The sequence below is a fragment of the Macaca thibetana genome, chromosome 19 (genome assembly GCF_024542745.1).
Source record: "Macaca thibetana thibetana isolate TM-01 chromosome 19, ASM2454274v1, whole genome shotgun sequence".
In the NCBI taxonomy this organism is placed as follows: domain Eukaryota; kingdom Metazoa; phylum Chordata; class Mammalia; order Primates; family Cercopithecidae; genus Macaca; species Macaca thibetana.
The window spans coordinates 3,361,823-3,382,920 of record NC_065596.1 but is presented as its reverse complement, the minus strand read 5'-3'; the positions used below and the strand labels follow the sequence as shown (position 1 = coordinate 3,382,920).

General features: G+C 41.5%; 1 protein-coding gene across 1 annotated transcript in view; it reads right to left on the bottom strand.

Annotated features, from left to right (window-relative positions):
• LOC126942258 (zinc finger protein 85-like) overlaps positions 1-14,593 on the bottom strand; it is a 68,374-nt gene extending 53,781 nt beyond the window's left edge. The window contains 1 exon segment of the mRNA XM_050769636.1: positions 14,380-14,593. Coding sequence (XP_050625593.1) covers positions 14,380-14,382 — 3 coding nt within the window. The 5' untranslated portion in view covers positions 14,383-14,593.
• Positions 14,594-21,098: the final 6,505 nt, after the last annotated feature.

The following is a 21,098-nucleotide window of genomic DNA, read 5'->3' as shown; positions in this document are numbered from 1 at the left end:
GCCTCTCACATAATAGCAGCAGGTCACTGGACAAGATCTGAAAAGCTCAAAGAGCCACACTTTTAAAGGGCGGAGGGGTTACAAGATGTCTATGTTGACATCTCACCATGCAGAAAATGCCTCCTGTTGTACATTCTCAATTTAAAGCCCATCCCTTTTTTGTAAATCCCAGGCAGAGGCCAGACCTTACTTGCAAATTGTAGGTGGGATCAACCCGGCTCGGCATCCTTGGGTGTTACAGAAAGCAGAGTACAAGGAGAGATCCCCTCACAGAGGCTGCTCTAGCACAGTCTAAATGATATGTCTATCTAAGAGGAAAAAGCTGAGGCAACATGAATATAAGTAGAGAATTTATTTGGGCAAAGCTTGAGGATTATAACTTGGAAGGACACTTTCAAGTTGCCTGGAATCTACACTTTGATTAGCAGCACTTACAAGTAGATTTGTAAAGGCAAAAAGAGAGGGACAGAGAGTGGGCTGATACAAAGCTGTTTGTCGGTATTTATTTATAGAAATAGCATTGATTATTGATTGGATATACATCATTAGGGTTTAGAGTATGGGTTATAGTGTTCAGTTAGGCACTACTATAGCTACTGATGGCAATAGTGAACAGTTTCAGTAGATAAAAGTTCAAAGAGGGGAGAAAGACATAATTGTGTTCTCATTTTAATGTCTCTGAGTCCGAAGGACTTGCATTCCTCAGATAAAAGTTTTCCTTTGTTCCCAAATTTCAAGACCTAGATTCAGAATTTGGAGCTGCAGATTTAGGTCCTGGATGGGTGGAGTAGCAGAAGGTGTTACCTGCACATTTGTGGGCATTTTACCAACAGAATAAAGTGGAAAGTGGAGACTCTCAAGTCTACATGTCTACTCAATGCACACGTGTTACTTTCATTGGGTTTCTGAGGCCCCTGGTCTACGAATCGGTTTCAGATCTGAAGATACAAGAGTCACTGAAAGAGGTAAAGTGGTTGATTGGTGCCCTGTGAAGTTTATAGAAATCTGATGTAGCTCTCTAGAAATAACTGTAGAGGACTCTAGATACCAAATAGGCAGAGACACAATTCTGCCTGCATATTTAGGGGACAGCATGCACTTTGCAGCACAATTGGGAGTTGATTGGAAGAGCCTGAGAGGAAAAGGTTTCTCTTTGTTGGCACCTTATATTTTTATATTATGTCTGTTAATTCTAGACAGTGTTTCAGACTATAATTAAAAAGAAATTTTCTCCAGCCCCAGAGAAACTCCACAATGAAAGAACAGAAAAAAACTGTTTTATTACACAATTAAACCAGAATGTGACAAGCATCACAGTCAATCTGCTTAAGAGACTGCAAAGACAAAAGGATGGCCGCTGTAATTAGTTCACAAGTAGAGGAATTTCCAGCACCATATCATACATAGTTCATCCTAAATTCACCTGGAGATTGGGAAGGCCATCTGTATTGCTTTTTGGTTATATTTAATGACAAAATAAACTTTTTACATCTTCATGACAGAAGGTAATTTTGCAACTTGAAGCCAGGTGTCTGCTGAAGGCAGGCTCTCACTCTCCTGCAGAAATGGTTGAATATTGTGCTCTCTTTTGGCTATTTACATTTTAAAGCAATGGCTCTCTACTCCCTGAGCACTGGGCTACAGCACCCTGCTTGCCCTCTCCTGATGGCTCATGTCCTTCCTTGATTCCTATCTACCACTGAGGCAGAGCACAGGGCTCACCGCTGGCAGCTCACATTTTAGGTGAACCCCAATGCCACAGCAGCACTCCAGTGCCACATCAGAGTGAAGCCTGAGCTGAGGAGGAGAGCCTGCAGGCCTCCTGGGTAGAACTGCACCTTCACAATAATGGAAATGGGAGCAGTGTTTCAGCCTCAGTTTCTATTTATAGTGGTGACATGGAAAAAACACTGCTGGATTTCCAGCATGAGTCTGGACAGTGACAGCTTCAAGAGTTCTCACTGTGACAGCCCACCTCATTCACACACACCATGGGATACTAATCGGGCTTCTGAAATAGACACCCAAAGCAATGGAGAGAAAAACAGCTCTCCATCTGAGTAAGATTACATTGAGAGAAAAATAAATTAAATGCTTCTTTAGAAAAAAATCAGATTAGATAAAAGATTTATCAAGTTCGCCAGAAAATATTCCCCTAAAAGGAATTTCTCTCTAAACACCCAAGTACACAGCTACTCTCAGCATGACAAACATGAGCATTATGAAAACGGGGGGCATATTCCCAGCAGAATTTTATAAGGTTTCTCTCATCTAGCCATTAAATGAGGGATCCATATTGAAATACATCTGACAATTTCCACCAGCACTTTTTGATGAAGAATTGGAACCTGTGTTTATATAGTGAAATATATTAGAGCTTGCAACATAGCTAACTTAAGAGCCATTATTGTTTTCAGGTGGTCACATCTCCCATCATGTTTATTTTTCCTGAAATAGTAGCATTCACATTTAGTCAAATGACAGTCAATAAAATCATGCTTTTAGATATTAATCTACCGTAACAATTTTATCGTAAATTTTCTTTGGATACTAGATGTAAATATCTAAGTATAAATAATTTAAAATTGTCTGTAACCATAATTCAGTTAAAACACTTTATATTTTGAAGTATAAAATACAATAATTAAAATGACTAATTCATTCAATGTAAATATTGTGTCTTTATATTTATACTACTATAGGAAATGCCGTTTAATGTATATGAATGCAAGTTCTTTACAACACTATACATAACAATGCTAATTGCTGTGAAATAAACAGAAACCAAAGTACAACTACAGACTCCACTGTTCTTTTTATACACTAAACTATTTTTCTTTTTGCAGTTTAAGTACTTCAGATTGCAAATATTAGATAATTACCTTGAAAAATCAGTTTTCTTCAAAGGAACTTACTCTGTATCTTTTAATCTTTATTATTATGTATTGCTAAATTTAATCCCACCTTTGTGCTCAACTTTCATGGGCTCTTAAAAGGAGCTTTAATGTAAATAAATCTACGTCTACTTTAAAAGACTAAAAGTGAAAAAAAAAAACCTTTGCCAAAGCAAAAACAAAGCAATGGTTCTGAGGTCCTAGAGAAAGACAATCCTGAGTCAAAAAGAATGAAATAAAGTTTATTTAGCTGTTACCATAATTCACATATATTTCCAAAAAGCAGAGAAAAATATCTACATATAATCTAAATGCTTTAAGAAAAGAGAGAGATGAACAAAATGTCCTTTCTTATTTTCAGGTAAGATGATAAAGCTTCTTATTTTTAATTTACATTTGCTCCTGCAACAGTCAAGTCTCTTGACATGTTCTTGAACGCTTGGACATCTGAGTATCAGTAGACATGGGATACAGGCATCTAAGTAGTAGCCTTGGGCATCCTGTGTGCACTTCAAAGAATATTTACTAAGAAAAAAGCAGGCTGGGTGCGATGGCTCATGTCTGTAATCCCAGTACTTTGGGAGGCCGAGGTGGGTGGATCATGAGGTCAGGAGTTTGAGACCAGCCTGGCCAACATGGCGAAACCCCATCTCTAATAAAAATAACAAAAATTAGCCGGGCATGGTGGTGGGCACCTGTAATCCCAGCTACTTGGGAGGCTGAGGCAGGAGAATCGCTTGAACCCAGAAGGCAGAGGTTGCAGTGAGCCAAGATCATGCCATTACACTCTAGCCTGGGTGACAAGAGCAAGACTTTGTCTGGGAAAAAAAAAAGCAGAAAACAGAAAGCTGTTATTAAAAAAAAAATCCATAGATGCACATGAATAAAGCAAGTTCTTAGCTATGAAGAGACTCAGATTCTGACACAATAATAGTGAGAGACTATAGTAACCCACAGACACTAATAGATCATGTTATGCCCAGACCGTTTGTTCCCCAAAGAAGACCACCAGAGTCCAGAGTCAAAGCCAAGCGGCAAGGATCTTTTACTGCAAGTTCGAACTTGGTCCCTCCATTCCACAGCATACAAGAGGGCCTCGAACAATGCGAGTGCTTGCTTTTTATAGCCCGATGTAAATAGGATACGTAAAGTTACAGAGGAACAAGGGAATTCTTTTGGTTACAGCATTACAATTGGTTTACATTTTAAGTTATACATTTAGCAGTTTTTCTATTGGTTCCCGCGCTTTCAGTAAAACCACAAACGGCTGTGTCCTTATCGGGGACTTTCCAGGTGGGATGTGTTTGTACTGGGCTCAGGAAGTTAAGAGATATATAGTGGGATGTGTTTGTACTGGGCCTGTTTGTGTTGAGCCCGGGGCTGAGGAATGTGCCTGATTTCTTTCAATCACTGAGGCAGAAAATTAACAAAGATATCAGGACCTAAACTCAACATTTGACCAAATAGCCCTAATAGAAAATCTACAGAATTCTTCAACTAAAACCAACTTCATCTAAAACCAATACAAAGAAAACCATTTAAAATCATACAATTACATGGAAATTAAACAGCCTGCACGTAAATGACTTTTGGGCAAATAATAAAATTAAGGTGGAAATTAAGAAGTTCTGGCTGGGCACAATGACTCACACCTGTACTTTGGGAGGCCGAGGTGGGCGGATCACCTGAGGTCAGGAGTTTGAGACCAGCCTGGCCAACATGGTGAAACCCTGTCTCTACTAAAAGTCCAAAAATTGGCCGGGTGTGGGGGCAGTCGCCTGTAATCCCATCTACTCAGGAGGCTGAGGCAGGAGAATTGCTTGAACCCAGGAGAGGTTAAACCCACTGCAGAGGTTGCAGTGAGATGAGACTGTTTTGCCCAGACTGTTTGTTCCCCAAAGAAGACCACCAGAGTCCAGAGTCAAAGCCAAGCGGCAAGGATCTTTTACTGCAAGTTCGAACTTGGTCCCTCCATTCCACAGCATACAAGAGGGCCCCGAACAATGCGAGTGCTTGCCTTTTATAGCCCGAGGTAAATAGGATAGTAAAGATACAGAGGAACAAGGGAATTCTTTTGGTTACAGCATTACAATTGGTTTATATTTTAAGTTATACATTTAGTAGTTTTTCTATTGGTTCCCGCGCTTTCAGTAAAACTACAAATGGCTGTGTCCTTATCGGGGATTTTCCAGGTGGTGTTTGTACTGGGCTCAGGAAGTTGAGAGATATATGGTGGGATGTGTTTGTATTGGGCCTGTTTGAGTTGAGAGATATATGGTGGGATGTGTTTGTACTGGGCCTGTTTGAGTTGAGAGATATACGGTGGGATGTGTTTGTACTGTTGAGCCCGGGGCTGAGGAATGTGCCTGATTTCTTTCAAGACCACGCCACTGCACTCCAGCCTGGGCAACAAGAGCGAGACTCTATCTCAAAAAATAAAAAATAAAAAGAAAGAAGCCGGGCGCGGTGGCTCAAGCCTGTAATCCCAACTTTGGGAGGCCGAAATTCAAGAAGACCACAGTGAAACCCCGTCTTTAAAAAATACAAAAAATTAGCCGGGCGCGGTGGCGGGCGCCTGTAGTCCCAGCTACTCAGGAGGCTGAGGCAGGAGAATGGCGTGAACCCATACCGGAGCTTGCAGTTTCTCGCACTGCACACCAGCTAACAGCGTGAGACTCTGTTCAAAAAAAAAAAAAAAAAAAAAAAGAAAGGAGGGAAAAAAAAAAAAAATTTCTTTATACAAAGATGTAACATACCAGAGTTTCTGCAACACAGCTAAGGCACTGTTAGGAGGGAAATTTATACCACTAAATGCTCAAATCAAAAACAAAGAAAGATCTGAATTTAACAACCTAACATTATAAATAACAAAATAAGAGAAGCAAGAGAAAATCAACCACTAAGCTAGCAGAAAAAATAACCCAAATCATATCAGAACTGAAAGAGATTTAGACATGAAAAGTCATATAAAAAAAAAAAAAAACCAAGAAATTTAGGAGTTAAAGTTTTTGAAAAAATTAGCAAGACAAATAAACCACTAGCAAGATTAGTGAAGAAAAAAAATCCAAATAAACACAATTAGAAATGACAAAAGGGACATTACCACTGACCTCACAAAAATACAAGTAACTATCGAAGTCTACTATGAACACTTCTATACACACACACACACACACACACACACACACACACACACACTTCTTTTCTAAAAGAAATGGATAAATTCCTGGACAAATACATCCTCCCATAACTGAACAACTACAAAGAATCCCTAAATAGACCAATAATAAGCTTCAAAATTGAATTAGTAATAAATAGTCTACCAACCAAAAATAAAAAAAGCCCAGGACCAGACTAATTCACAGGAGAATTCTACCAGATGTACAAAGAAAGGCTGGCATTATACCTTCTAAAACTATTACCAAAAATTGATAAGGGACTTCTCCCGAGCACATTACATAAAAACAGCATTATTCTGATACTAAAACCTGGCAGAGACAGGCTGGTGGCTCACGCCTGTCATCCCAGCACTCTGGAAGGCAAAGGTGGGCAGATCATGAGGTCAGGATTTCGAAACAAGCCTGGCCAACATGGTGAAACCCCGTCTCTACTAAAAATACAAAAAATAAGCCGGGCATGGTGGCGTGTGCCTCTAATCCCAGCTACTCAGAGGCTGAGGCAGGAGAACTGCTTGAACCTGGGAGGCGGAGGTTGCAGTGAGCCGTTATCGCACCATTGCACTCCAGCCTGGGAGACAGCGTGAGACTCCATCTTGGAGGGAAAAAAAAAATCCGGCAGAGACAAAACAAAATAAGAAAATTTCAAGCTAATAACTTTGATGAACATTGATGCGAAAATCCTCAACAAAATACTGGCAAAGCAAATCCAGCAGCACATCAAAAAGCCAATTCACTATGATAAAGTAGGCCTTATCCCTGGGATGCAGGGTTGGTTCAACATACATAAATCAATAAATGTGATTTATCACATAAACAGAACTACAGGTGAAAACCACAAGGTTAATCTCAATAGATGCAGAAAATGCTTTCAATAAAATTTAACACCCTTTATGTTTAAAACCCTCAACAAACTAGGCATTGAAGGTATATACTTCAAAATAATGAGTTATGTATGACAAATCCACAGCCAACATACTGAATGGACACAAACTGGAAGCATTCCTCCTTGAAAACTGGCACAAGACAAGGATGTCTTCTCTTACCACTTCTATTCGACATAGAATTGGAAGTCCTGACCAGAGCGATCAGACAAGAGAAAGAAATAAAAGGCATCCAAACAGGAAGAGAGAAAAATCAAACTATTTCTGTCTGCAGATGACATAATTCTGTATCTAGAAAACCCTATAGTCTTGGCTGAAAAGCTCTTTAAACTGACAACATCAGCAAAGTTTCAGGATACAAAATAAATGTATAAAAATTAGCAGCATTCCTGTACATCAACAACGCCCATGCCAAAAATGAAATCAAAAACCAATTCACAATTGCTACAAAAAGAATTAAATATCTAGAAATAAGCAGGGATATAAAAGATTTCTGGAACAAGAATTACAAAATACTTCTTAAAGAAGTCAGAGAACATTTCAAAATACTTATTAAAGAAGTCAGAGATGACACAAACAAATGGAAAACTATTTTATGCTCATGGACACAAAAGATCAATATCATCAAAATGGCCATACTGCCCAAAGAAATTTACAGATTTAATGCTGTTCCTATCAAACTACCAAAAACATTTTTTTAACATAATTAAAAAAAAAAAAAAAACTATTTTAAAATTTATATGGAATTGGCCAGGCGCGGTGGCTCACACCTGTAATTCCAGCACTTTGGGAGGCCGAGGCGGGTAGATCACCTGAGGTTAGGAGTTCGAGACTGGCCCAACCAACATGGAGAAACCCTGTCTCTACTAAAAATACAAAAAAAATTAGCTGGGCAGAGTGACGCGTGCCTGTAATCCCAGCTACTTAGGAGGCTGAGGCAGGAAAATTGCTTAAACCTGGGAGGCAGAGGTCGCCATGAGCCAAGATCATGCCATTGCACTCCAGCCTGAGCAACAAGAGTGAAATTCCATCTCATTTAACAACAACAACAACAAAAGAGCCTGAATACCCAAAGTAATTATAAGCAAAAAGAAAAAAGTTGAAGGCATTACATTAATTGACTTCAAATTATACTAAGCTACAGTAACCAAAGCAATACTAGTACAAAAACAGACTCATAAACTAGTACAGTCTTATAGACCAAGGCCAAAAAATAGCCCAGACATAATAGCACACACCTACAACCATCAGATATTTGACAAAGCTGACAAGAAGAATGTGGAAAGAATCCCCTATTTAATAAATGGTGCTAGGTAACTAGCTAGCACTATGTAGAAGACTGAAACTGAACCCCTTCATTATACCATATAAAAAAATCAACTCAAGATGAATTAAAGACTTTAATGTAAAACTTAAAGTTATTAAAAAAAAAAAAAAAAAAAAAAACCCTGAAAGATAACCTAGGACATGCCATTTTAGACATAGAAACTGGCAAAGATTTTATGATGACGATACCAAAAGCAAATGCAACAAAACCAAAAATTGACAAATGGAACCTAATTAAACAAAAGAGCTTCTTCACATCAAATATATATATATATATATCAACAGGGTAAACACACAACCTACAGAATAAAAGGTATTTGCAGACTATGTTACCAAAAAAGTTCTAATATCTAGACTCCATAAGGAATGTAAACAAATTTACAAGAAAAAGCAAACAATCTTATGAAAAAGTAGGCAAAAAACACGAACAGATGCTTTTCAAAAGACATACATGTGACTAACAAGCACATGAAAGAAATATTCATCACTAATCATTAGAGAAATGCAAAGAAAAACCACAATGACATACCATCTCAGACAAGTCAGAATGACTATTATTAAAAAGTCAAAAAATGACAGATGGTGGCAAGGTTGTAGAGAAAAGAGGATACTTATACACTGCTGGTAGGAGTGTAAATCAGTTCAACCATTGTGAAAAGCAGTGTGGCCAATTCCTCACAGAATTAAAAACAGAATTACCATTTGACCCAGCAACCTCATAAATGGGTATAAACCCAAAGAAAGATAAGTTATTCTGTCATAAAGACACATGCACATGCATGTTCACTGCAGCACTATTTACAACAGTAAAGACACAGAATCAATCTAAATGCTATTCAATGGTAGACTGAATAAAGAAAATACTGTTCAGTTGTCATGGTGGCTTATGCCTGTAATCCCAAACTTTGGGAAGCCAAGGAAAGCAGATTGCCTGATCTCAGGAGTTTGAGACCAACTAAGGCAACATGGGAAAACCCCATTTCTACAAAAAACACAAAAAGAAAAACTAGTCAGGTGTAGTGGTGTATGCATGTAGTCTAAGCTACCTGAAGGGCTGAGTTAGAAGAATTGCTTGAGCTCAGAATGTTGAGGCCATACTGAGCCAAGATCATGCCAATGCACTCCAGCCTAGGTGACAGAGTGAGACCCTGTCTCCACGAAAAATAAAATAAAACAAAAATTTAAAAAATACATATGGTACATGTACATCATGGAATACTGTGTGGCCATAAAAATGAACAAGATAATGTTCTTTGCAGCAACATGGATGGAGGTGACACCCATTATCCTTAGAAAACTAATGCAGAGGTCAGGTGCGGTGGTTCACACCTGTAATCCTAGCACTCTGAGAGGCCAAGGCAGGCAGATCACGAGGTCAGAAGTTCGAGACCAGCCTGGCCAATATGGTGAAACCTCATCTCTACTAAAAATAAAAAAATTAGCCGGATGTGGTGGCAGGCACCTATAGACCCAGTTACTTGGGAGGCTGAGGCAGGAGAATCACTTGAACCCAGGAGGGGTTCAAGTGAGCTGAGATTGTGCCACTGCACTCCAGCCTGGGCAACAAGAGCAAAACTCTGTCTCAAAAAACAACAAAAAAAAAAAAAAAAAAGAAAAAAAAGAAAAAAAATCAGCTGAATTTGTCTTCACTGGTCATAGTAAAATACTTCTTAATCAAATTTTACTTAACTTTATTTCCTTCCCACAGACTACTGAACTTTGAGCTACCATCAGTCTGAATAAACATATGACCCCATTTTATATCCCTCCTAAGAACATTCTGACTTCAGGGTAAAACATTCTCTGATCTGGAATCTGATTTTTTAACCCTCCATTTGCCATTATTCTCCCATCATCTTTCTAACCTTGTTAGCTCCTCTCTATGAAGGAAAGTCTTTGTCTGTCTTTGCAGTCCTTAAATATCTTACAGTTTATACTTATTCCTGTTGCAATACTTATTTGGAACTCAAATTGTTTTTACATAAATCAAACTTTGTTTTTATTTTACAAAGTCTATTATTTTTTTTTTTGAGACGCAGTCTCGCTCTGTCACCCAGGCTGGAGTGTAGTGGCGCAATCTCAGCTCACTGCAACCTCCACCTCACCTGTTCAAGTGATTCTCCTGACTCAGCCTCTCGAGTAGCTGGGATTACAGGCATGTGCCACCATGCCCAGCTAATTTTTTTGTATTTTTAGAAGAGACAGGGTTTAACCGTTGTTAGTCAGGATGGTCTCGATCTCCTGACCTTGTGATCTGCCCGCCTTAGCCTCACAAAGTGCTGGGATTACAGGCGTGAGCCACCATGTCTGGCTGAAGTCTAAAAACTGCCTCAAAACAGTAACAACTTCATCTTCAGTAAGATGCCCCCAGTTTTCTTCCATCTTAATCTTAACTGCATCTGCCTGTGGGTCCCCAGCTTCCCAGGGTTCTGTAGCTTCTCTCAGGATAAAGCCTTCTTCCATGGCTGGGGTGAGCAGGCTGGGACATCTGCAGGGGAGGCTACCCAGAAAGAACTAACTGGGCTTTTAATAACCTCCTTCTGCAGGCTCAACAGTAGCCTTAGCTTGGAGCCACTGGGCTCAAGCTTTAATATCCATGTCATTCGCTTGGTGTTTGAAACTAAGTGTTTGAAAAACCCTGCAAAATTACTCAAACACAACGTTCATATGAGAAAAGAAAATTTGGCCGGGCACAGTGGCTCACACGGGTAATCCCAGCACTTTGAGAGGCCGAGGTGGGCAAATCACCTGAGGTCGAGAGTTCAGGACCAACCTGACCAACATGGGGGAAACCTGTCTATACTAAAACACAAATTTAGCCAGGCGTGGTGGCACATGCCTGTAATCCCAGCTACTCAGGAGGCTGAGGCAGGAGAATCACTTAAACCCGGGAGGCAGAGGTTGCGGCGAGAAGAGATCGCACCATTGCACTCCAGCCTGGGTAACAAGAGCAAAAACTCTGTCTCAAAAACAAAAAGAAAATTTTACAGTGCTTACATTTCACACCTCAACAAGAAAAGCAAAAACATCTATTCTTTTCAAACAATAAATATATTATTATATTTTTCCATTAAAAATCAGGTAGTAAACAATTAGTCACATGCAAACACTTCTAGGAAGTACCAAGTTTCATCTTATAAAATTTAGCATAAAACTCAGAAATCAAAACAACAGGATAAAGAACAGAAATATTCACGGTTACAAATTTACCCTGCAAGAAGAGGAACTGATGTTTTCATGAATCCATGTAACTCACCAATTATTTACCACATTTTATTGTGGAAATGTGTTCATTTTCTACAGTCAAAATGGAAGATCTTTCCTTACTCCCCTTGGTAGCATTCTAAACGCTAAGTCTTGGAAGTCTGTTTGAAAATACCTAGCCATAAAAAACACACCTGAGAAAATTCCCTAATTCACTCTGAAAAAGAAAAAGGTATATGAGAATTTTTAACAAAGGAATATGTGATTCGATTTTTTTTGAAACCCACCACTTGTATGCCCTTTGTAAATATTTTTGCACCTTTCAATCTCTAATAATAAAAATCAATTTACAGTTAAAAAACTAAAGTCCATATAAGTGAACTAATCCTTTCAAGGTGACAAACCCAGGGAGGGGCAGTGCTGATTAGAAAACAGATGATGTGTCTAACTCATGTGTCAAGTCAGGCCATCCAATCACTTTAGAGATTCTCCCACCCCATCCTGCTCCCTTAATACTCCATGACCACCCTCTCAGTAGTGGTCCAGTGAGTGCCGTGAGTGCCCCAGTGAGTGCCGTAAGTGCATTTTACTTTGCAAGTTCTTGCACCGTCTCTCTGGGGTGAGGTTTGTTTTTTTTTCTCCTTTACTTTTGGTATACTATTTTTTTTTTCTACATACATTAGAGAATTCAGGGAGCAGAAATTATTTGTTTTTCTCTCAATATTAGCATGTAATTGGCGGATCAGCAGTGTCTCCAAAAAATGGAAGCTGAGTTGAGTGAAGACAATCTTAACATCTTGAGGGGTTAGCTTTTCAAAGGAAGAGTACACCAGGAATTTATCTCAGCCCCTGGGCATCCACCTGCTCCCTTGAGAAGCCACTTCATACCTCAGGTTATCCTATGATAAAAAATGACCCAGGAACTAATATTCATTAGACACTCTAGCAGACACAGCCATGGTTGATATCTTGATTTATTCACAGACAGTACTGAAACCCAAGACCAGGAAAAAACTAAAGCGTGGCTGAGGACACATGGCCCCATGAAAATTCAAAAAAAAAAAAAAAACCTTGACCCCAAAACATTCTCATAAAATTTGTGCCTGGAGAATATGAAAAGAATTATTATTTGCTTTTTTCTCATGGGATATATTTACAATAAAAAAATCAATCTTTTTAAATGTGCCATCCAATGCCTTGTCAAAAAATGATTAATGAAATTACGATATCAAAAATGTACACTAAAAGACAAACAGTTAATAATGTGAATTAGGGAGGAGAAGTTGGCATTTGGGATCGTCAGAAAAAAATTGGAAGTTTGGTATTTTACTGCGAGCCAGAGTTAGGCTGGAGGAATGAGTGGTGTGGAGCAGGCTTGAGACCCTGTTTGGGACACATGTAAAAAGTGCAGGGGGCAGATGGGTTCCCTGTGAAGTGTGAAAATAGTTAAGTGGCAGGCAATTAACTAGAGGTGGCTCTGGTCCCTGGATTCCTACTTTTATTTATTATTATTTTGAGAGGGAGTTTCGCTTTTGTTGCCCAGGCTGGAGCGCAATGGCGTGTTCTCGGTTCACCGAAACCTCTGCCTCCAGCGTTCAAGTGATCCTCCTGCCTCACCTTCTGGAGTGTCTGGGATTACAGGCATGCACCACCACACCCGGCTAATTTTATATTCTTAGTAGAGATGGGGCTTCTCCGTGTCAGGCTGGTCTCGAACTCCCAACCTCAGGTGATCTGCCCGCCTTGGCCTCCCAAAGTGCTGGGAATACAGGAGTGAGCCACCACGCCCGGCCTTGGATTCCTACTTTAAAAAATCTAACTTAAATGTTGTTTTTTTTCCTGATAAATTACTACATTAGGGGAAACGAAATTCTGGCTTAAACAGCAAACAGCTATAAACCGCCAATTAAGTTCTGACTACATAACCAGCAAATCTGTAAGGTCAAGGTGGAAATTAACAAACTGCGTAAATGTACCTAACCTATTATTGAATTTGGATTTTTGCATCATGTACCTTATAAGTCTTTTCTTCCAGCCCCTCCCATGGACCACAAACTACAACCCATAGCTGGGTGCTGCACAATTTTAGAACTACATTTTGATTAAATTCTTCAATATTTTTGCGGAGACTCCCACGCATTTTTAATAGAAGAAAAGAGAGGCCGGGTATGGTGGCTCACACCTGTAATCCCAGCACTTTGGGAGGCCGTGGTTCGAGACCAGCCTGGCCAACACAGTGAAACCCCGTCTCTACTAAAAATACAAAAAATTAGCCAGGCGTGGGGACGGGCACCTGTAATCTGTTACCCAGGAGGCTGACGCAGAAGAATTGTATGAGCCCGGGAGGCGGAGGTTGCAGTGAGCCGAGGTGGCGCCACTGCACTCCAGCCTGGGCAACAAATCAAGACGCCATCTCAAAAAAAAAAAAAAAAAAAAAAAAAAGACGGAAGGAAGGAAGGCAGGCAGGCAGAAAGGCAGGAAGGAGAAAATAAATAAAAGAAAATAGAAAGAGAAAAGAGAAACTGGGAACCCCATGGACCAAAGCTCTTCCCATTCATGAACTGGCACGCCGAGTCAGGATTCTCCCCGATGACCCCCCCGTGGTCCCTGCACAATCTAGGAGAGAGGCGGCGCCGCAGGGGTAGAGCTGCCCAGAAAGGGCTCCAGGCCAGGGCACAGTCACTACCCAGGGAAGAGACAGGACGCCTGGGGTCCGGCTATCAGCGCAGCCGCCATCTTATGGCTGAAGGGGACTGAGGCCGAGCTGGGCAAGGAGAACTCCTGGCGCAGATTGTGGAACTGACTGCGGGGAGGCCTGAGTCCCACCACAGCCTCTTCTCGCCTGTTCCAACCAGCCTTTCCCCTCTTTCAGGATGTCGGACCCTGCACTCTTACCATTTCTAGGCTTCCGGGGGGTCCTGGCGTCTTAGCAGTGGATCTCCAAATACCTGCAGGTCACAGGGCCACAGAGGCTGGACCTCTAGGAACAGAGGACACAGAGCAGTGACGACGAGATCTGGAGTTCTGGGTGCAGCGAGAGACAAAGGCCCCGCCATATCCCGGAAGCCGCCCTTTCCGCTCCAGCTGCGTGCCTGATTGGACGGTTTCTAGCCCAGCGTCCCTGATTGGATGACGTTTAAGACCCGTCCCTTCAGGCCCTGATTGACAGAAGATGTGATTAGATGCTGGGCTGAATGAAGAAAGAGTGACGGCCTAGACTTGCAGCCTTTTCAGGCAGGGCTTCCTCCCTGAGCGGAGCCAGGCCCACCCCCAGAGGTATTTGCCTTTAATCTTGTGTATAAGGTTATATAAATTTATAAATAATATGCTATACGTCCATTCACAAATGAAAATAAGATATGAAGAAAATAGATTGGAGGCAAACTTATTTTGCTATTTAACTTTAACCCTAATGGTCAGGCTGTTATCTGATTTCTTCTGTGGTGTGGGTGACTGTATGAGGGTAAGCACCAGTCACGTTCATACATGTCTACCTGTATTTCTGCGTTAATCAACATGATATTACCAGACATCCAACTTTAAATCGGGGAAAAAAAATCAATACCTTTAGGGTGCCCACTGTTAGAAGGTAACTAGTAATCAACCTGTCATTAAATCCTGGCATCCTGTCTGCACTGGGTGCGTGTATTAGTTAGCTATTGAAGCATAACAAACTTTCCGAAACTGATTAGCTCATTATTGAAATGCTCAGCCATTTAGGCTGGGCTCAGTGGGGCCATTCTTCTGGTCTCAGCTGACCTCCTCCAGACATATGTCATCAGCTGCTTGTTGACTAAGTAGCTGTGCTTCTGGGGGTGAGCTTCTGCTTCTCGGCCTGTCAACAGGGACACCTTGCTTTTTCTCATAATATCTTATCCTTCAGCTGGCTAACAGAGGCTTTTTCCATGGAGATGGCAGAATTCTGAAATAAAAACAGAAGCATTCAATACCATTTGAGCTCAAGCCCCAGACTAAGCACACTGTCATGTTCATAGTTTTCTATTGTCCTAAGAAAATCAGGTCAGTCAGATCTAGGGCTTGAAAAACAGATTCTATATCTCAATAGAAACAGCCGTAAAAGCACCTGGCAATGGATATAGGAAGGATGAAAAATTGCTACAAGTTTTGCAATCAGTATCAGTCTGCCTTTTTTCTTATGTGGTTTATAGAAGTCTTCTACATTGGCCAGGCATGATGGTTCACACCTGTAATCCCAGCACTTTGGGAGGCTGAGGCAGGTGGATCGCTGAGGTCAGGAGTTTGAGACTAGTCTGGCCAACATGGCGAAACCCTGTCTCTACTAAAAACACACACACACACACAAAATAGCTGAGAGTGGTGGCAGGCGCCTGTAATCCCAGCTACTCGGGAGGCTGAGGCAGGAGAATGACTTGAACCTAGAAGGTGGAGGTTGCAGTGAGCGGAGATCACACCACTGTACTCTAGCCTGGGGGACAAGAGCAAAACTCCATCTCAATAACAAAAAAGAAAAAGTCTTCCACATCACATCAAGAAACTTGTTCAGGCCGGGTGCGGTGGCTCAAGCCTGTAATCCCAGCACTTTGGGAGGCCGAGACGGGCGGATCACAAGGTCAGGAGATCAAGACCATCCTGGCTAACATGGTGAAACTCCGTCTCTACTAAAAAAATACAAAAAACTACCCGGGCGAGGTGGCGGGCGCCTGTAGTCCCAGCTACTGGGGAGGCTGAGGCAGGAGAATGGCGTGAACCCGGGAGGCGGAGCTTGCAGTGAGCTGAGATCCGCCCACTGCACTCCAGCCTGGGCGACAGAGCAAGACTCCGTCTCAAAAAAAAAAAAAAGAAACTTGTTCAAGGACCCACAGCTGCTAAATAGCTGGGCTGAGACTCAGGATCAACTCTGTCTGACTCCAAAGCCCATGCACTTTCAGAGATCAAGCTATAATACTAAAGTAGCTGCCACAGGCCCTTGAAATCCTGGAGAGTGACAATTCTAAAATAGAAGCCAGATTCCTATTAGATTTTTGCCCATACAGTACTGTTTATTATAGGAAATAATCCTCTCAAGAAATTGCAGAAGCACATGGTGGTTCACACCTGTAATCCTAGCACTTTGGGAGGCTGAGATGGGAGAATCACTTGAGCCCAAAGTTCAAGTGCAGCCTGAACAATCTAGTAAAATCCTGTCTTCATAAAAAGTTAACCAGGCTTGTATCATGGTAGTCCCAGCTACTTGGGTAGCTGAGCCAGCAAGATTGCTTGAGCCTGGAAACTTAAGGCTGCAGTGAGCCATAATTGGTTACATCACCACACTCCAGCCAGGGTAATAGACAGAGACACTGTCAAAAAAAAAAAAAAAAAAATTAAAGAAGCATTTTGAAAGGACATAGAGTAATTTGGGAAAATAGCCAAGAAATGAATTTAGAAAATCAAAGCACAACAACACATTATTTATTTCTCATCATAGAAAAAAGTTGAAAACTTTTCAAAGGAAAAAACTTTACAGAAATTATATTTAACAGAGTTTAATTGAGCAAAGAGTGATTTGCACATCAGGTAGACTGTGGATCCAGGGTAGGCTCAGAGAGACTCCAGCAAAGCCACATGGTGGTAAAAGAGTTGTAGACAGAAAATTCAAAGTGACGTAGAGAAAATGAAAGTTAGGTACAGAAACAGCTCTATTGATTACAGCTTGAGATTTGTCTTATTAAAATACGGTTTGAATGGTTGATGTCCTTTTATTGGCCAAAATACAGCGGTTGGTACAAGAATGGATTAGTCTGTTTACATATCCAGTTAGGTTTCAGTTTACTATGTAAAAAAAAAAAAAGAGGTGGCCAGGAGTGGTGGCTCATGCCTGTAATCCCAGCACTTTGGGAGGCCAAGGTGGGCAGATCATGAGGTCAGGAGATTGAGAACATCCTGGCTAACATGGTGAAACTCCGTCTCTACTAAAAATACAAAAAATTAGCTGGGTGTGGTGGCGGGTGCCTGTAGTCCCAGCTACTCGGGAGGCTGAGGCAGGAGAATGGCATGAACCCAGGAGGTAGAGCTTGCAGTGAGCAGAGATCCTGCCACTGCACTCCAGCCTGGGTGATAGAGCGAGACTCCATCTCAAAAAAAAAAAATGAACTGTTGACCGAAATCCAAAATTAAACTTAAATGGGGGCAGTTTTTAGGGTATAATTAATTTAGCAATTTCTCTCTTTTGCTCATCTTCTAAATTTTGAGATGTAGACCAAAACTTTAGACAGTAACGTAACTCTGTTACCGTCAAAAATATACTTATTTAGTCTCAAATCCCACTGTGAAATAGCAGAAGTGTGAGTTTTATAAAGTGGAAACAAGAACTTCAGGTTATTATTTTTTATTGTTTATTTTTTAAAGGGTTAGAATACAGGGGACCTCCTTGTGTTGAAATCTGTTTACAGAAGAAAACCAAAACCTGGCCTGTTTTAGGATCTACCTATTTGCTTAAATTTTCAGTTTCATTATATCACATTTAGCATTAGTGACACATTTTAGTTTGGTCTGTTTTGGTCTAGTGAACAAACTCAGTCCACAATGATGGCCTCCAATAATTATGTTGAATAAATTCTTCTTTTTAGTAAGTTTTCACATAGCTCAGAGTGTGACCAAACTTCGGGGCCTCTGTGCCACTCTGTTTCCATTATTTTGGATTTTTATCTTTATCGCTTTATTCATAGGTTATGGAGTCTTCATAGTCACATATGTCTTTGAGTTTCTGTCACTCCAGTTAAAGAGAGACCATTTGACATTCTAAAGATGACTTCATGCAAACATGTGTAACTTTTGAGAGAATACAGTGCAGCAGAGAGACTACTATTTTGACTATCAGGAGGATAATACCAAGAGATCAAAGCATGCTTTTTAGCCTAGGTTTTCATGAACAAACAACTAAAGTTAAATAGATAATTGTTAGATGGTCTACTTGTTACTAGTTGAAGCTGTCCAGATTCTTGGCATCTTGAACAAATAATTGGACAAAATGCACAAACAAAGCAAGGAAAGAATAAAGCAAAAAAAGCAGAAATTTATTGAAAATGAGCCGGGCGCGGTGCTCAAGCCTGTAATCCCAGCACTTTGGGAGGCCGAGACGGGCGGATCACAAGGTCAGGAGATCGAGACCATCCTGGCTAACATGGTGAAACCCCATCTCTACTAAAAATACAAAAAACTAGCCGGGCGAGGTGGCGGGCGCCTGTAGTCCCAGCTACTCGGGAGGCTGAGGCAGGAGAATGGTGTAAACCCGGGAGGCGGAGCTTGCAGTGAGCTGAGATCCGGCCACTGCACTCCAGCCTGGGGCCCCCCCACGCACTCCAGCCTGCGACAGAGCGAGACTCCATCTCAAAAAAAAAAAAAAAAAAAAAAAAAAAAAAAGAAAATGAAGGTACACTGGATCTATTCTAAGATGGCTGAATAGGAAGAACTCCAGTCTGCAGCTCCCAGCGTGATTGATGCAGAAGATAGGTGACTTCTGCATTTCCAACTGAGGTACCTGGTTCATCTCATTGAGACTGGTTGGACAGTGGGTGCAGCCCATGGAGGGCAAGCCAAAGCAGGGCAGGGCAACGCCTTACCCAGGAAGCACAAGGGGTCCTGGGATTTTCCTTTCTGACCCAAGGGAAGCCGTGACAGACTGTACCAGGAAATTCGGGACACTGCCACCTAAATACTGCACTTTTCCAACAGTCTTAGCAAATGGCACACCAGGAGATTATGTCCCGTGCCTGGTTGAGCAGGTTCCATGCCCACAGAGCCTTGCTCACTGCTAGCACAGCAGTCCGAGATCGAACCGCTAGGAGGCAGCCTGGCTCGGGGAGGGGCTCTGCCATTGCTGAAGCTTGAGTAGGTAAACAAAGTGGCTGGGAAGCTCAAACTGGGTGAGCCCACAGCAGTTCAATAAGGCTGTCCTGCCTCTATAGACTCCACCTCGGGGGCAGGGCGTACCTGAACAAAAGGCAGCAGAAACTTCCACGGACTTAAACATCCCCGTCTGACAGCTCTGAAGAGACCAGTGGTTCTCCCTGCATGGTGTTTGAGCTCTGAGAATGGACAGACTGCCTCCTCAAGTGGGTCCCTGACCCCCGTGTAGCCTAACTGGGAGACATCTCCCAGTAGGGGCCGACTGACACCTCATACAGCCGGGTGCCCCTCTGAGATGAAGCTTCCAGAGGAAGGACCAGGCATCAATATTTGCTGTTGTGCAATATTTGCTGTTCTGCAGCCTCCGCTGGTGATATCCAGGCAAACAGGGCCTGGAGAGGACCTCCAGCAAACTCCAACAGACCTGCAGCTGAGGGACCTGACTGTTAGAAGGAAAACTAACAAACAGAAAGGAATAGCATCAACATCAACAAAAAGGACATCCACACCAAAACCCCATCTGTAGATCACCATCATCAAAGACCAAAGGTAGATAAAACCACAAAGATGGGGAGAATCCAGAGCAGAAAAGCTAAAATCCCTAAAACCAGAGGGCCTCTTCTCCTCCAAAGGATTGCAGCTCCTCACCAGCAACAAAACAAAGCTGGATGGAGAATGACTTTGACGAGCTGACAGAAGTAGAAAGTTGGTAATAAACTTCTCTGAGCTAAAGGAGGATGTTCAAACCCATTTCAAGAAAGCTAAAATCTTTGAAAAAAGATTAGACAAATGGCTAACTAGAATAAACAGTGTAGAGAATACCTTAAATGACCTGATGGAGCTGAAAACCGTGGCATGAGAACTACGTGACACATGCACAAGCTTCAGTAGCCTATTCGATCAAGTGGAAGAAAGAGTATCAGTGACTGAAGAACAAATTAATGAAATAAAGCAAGAAAAGAAGTTTAGAGGAAAAAGAGTAAAAAGAAACAAACAAAGCCTCCGAGAAATACTGGACTATGTGAAAAGACCAAATCCACGTTTGATTGGTGTACCTGAAAGTGATAGGGAGAATGGAACCAAGCTGGAAAACACTCTTTAGGATATTATCCAGGAGAACTTCCCCAACCTAGAAAGGCAGGCCAACTTCCAAATTCAGGAAATACAGAGAACACCACAAAGATACTCCTCAAGAACAGCAACCCCAAGACACATAATTGTCAGATTCACCAAGGTTGAAATGAACGAAAAAATGTTAAGGGCAGCCAGAGAGAAAGGTCAGGTTTCCCACAAAGGGAAGCCCATCAGACTAACAGCAGATCTCTCAGCGGAAACTCTACAAGCCAGAAGAGAGTGGGGACCAACATTCAACATTCTTAAAGAAAGGAATTTTCAACCCAGAATTTCATATCCAGCCAAACTAAGCTTCATAAACGAAGGAGAAAAAAAATCCTTTACAGACAAACAAATGCTGATCGATTTTGTCACCACCAGGCCTGCCTTACAAGAGCTCCTGAAGGAAGCACTAAACATGGAAAGGGACAACCAGTACCAGCCACTGCAAAAACATGCCAAATTTTAAAGACCATTGATGCTACAAAGAAACTGCATCAACTAATGGGCAAAATAACTACCTAACATCATAATGACAGGATCAAGTTCACACATAACAATATTAACCTTAAATGTAAATGGGCTAAATGACCCAATTAGGCCGGGTGCGGTGGCTCACGCCTGTAATCTCAGCA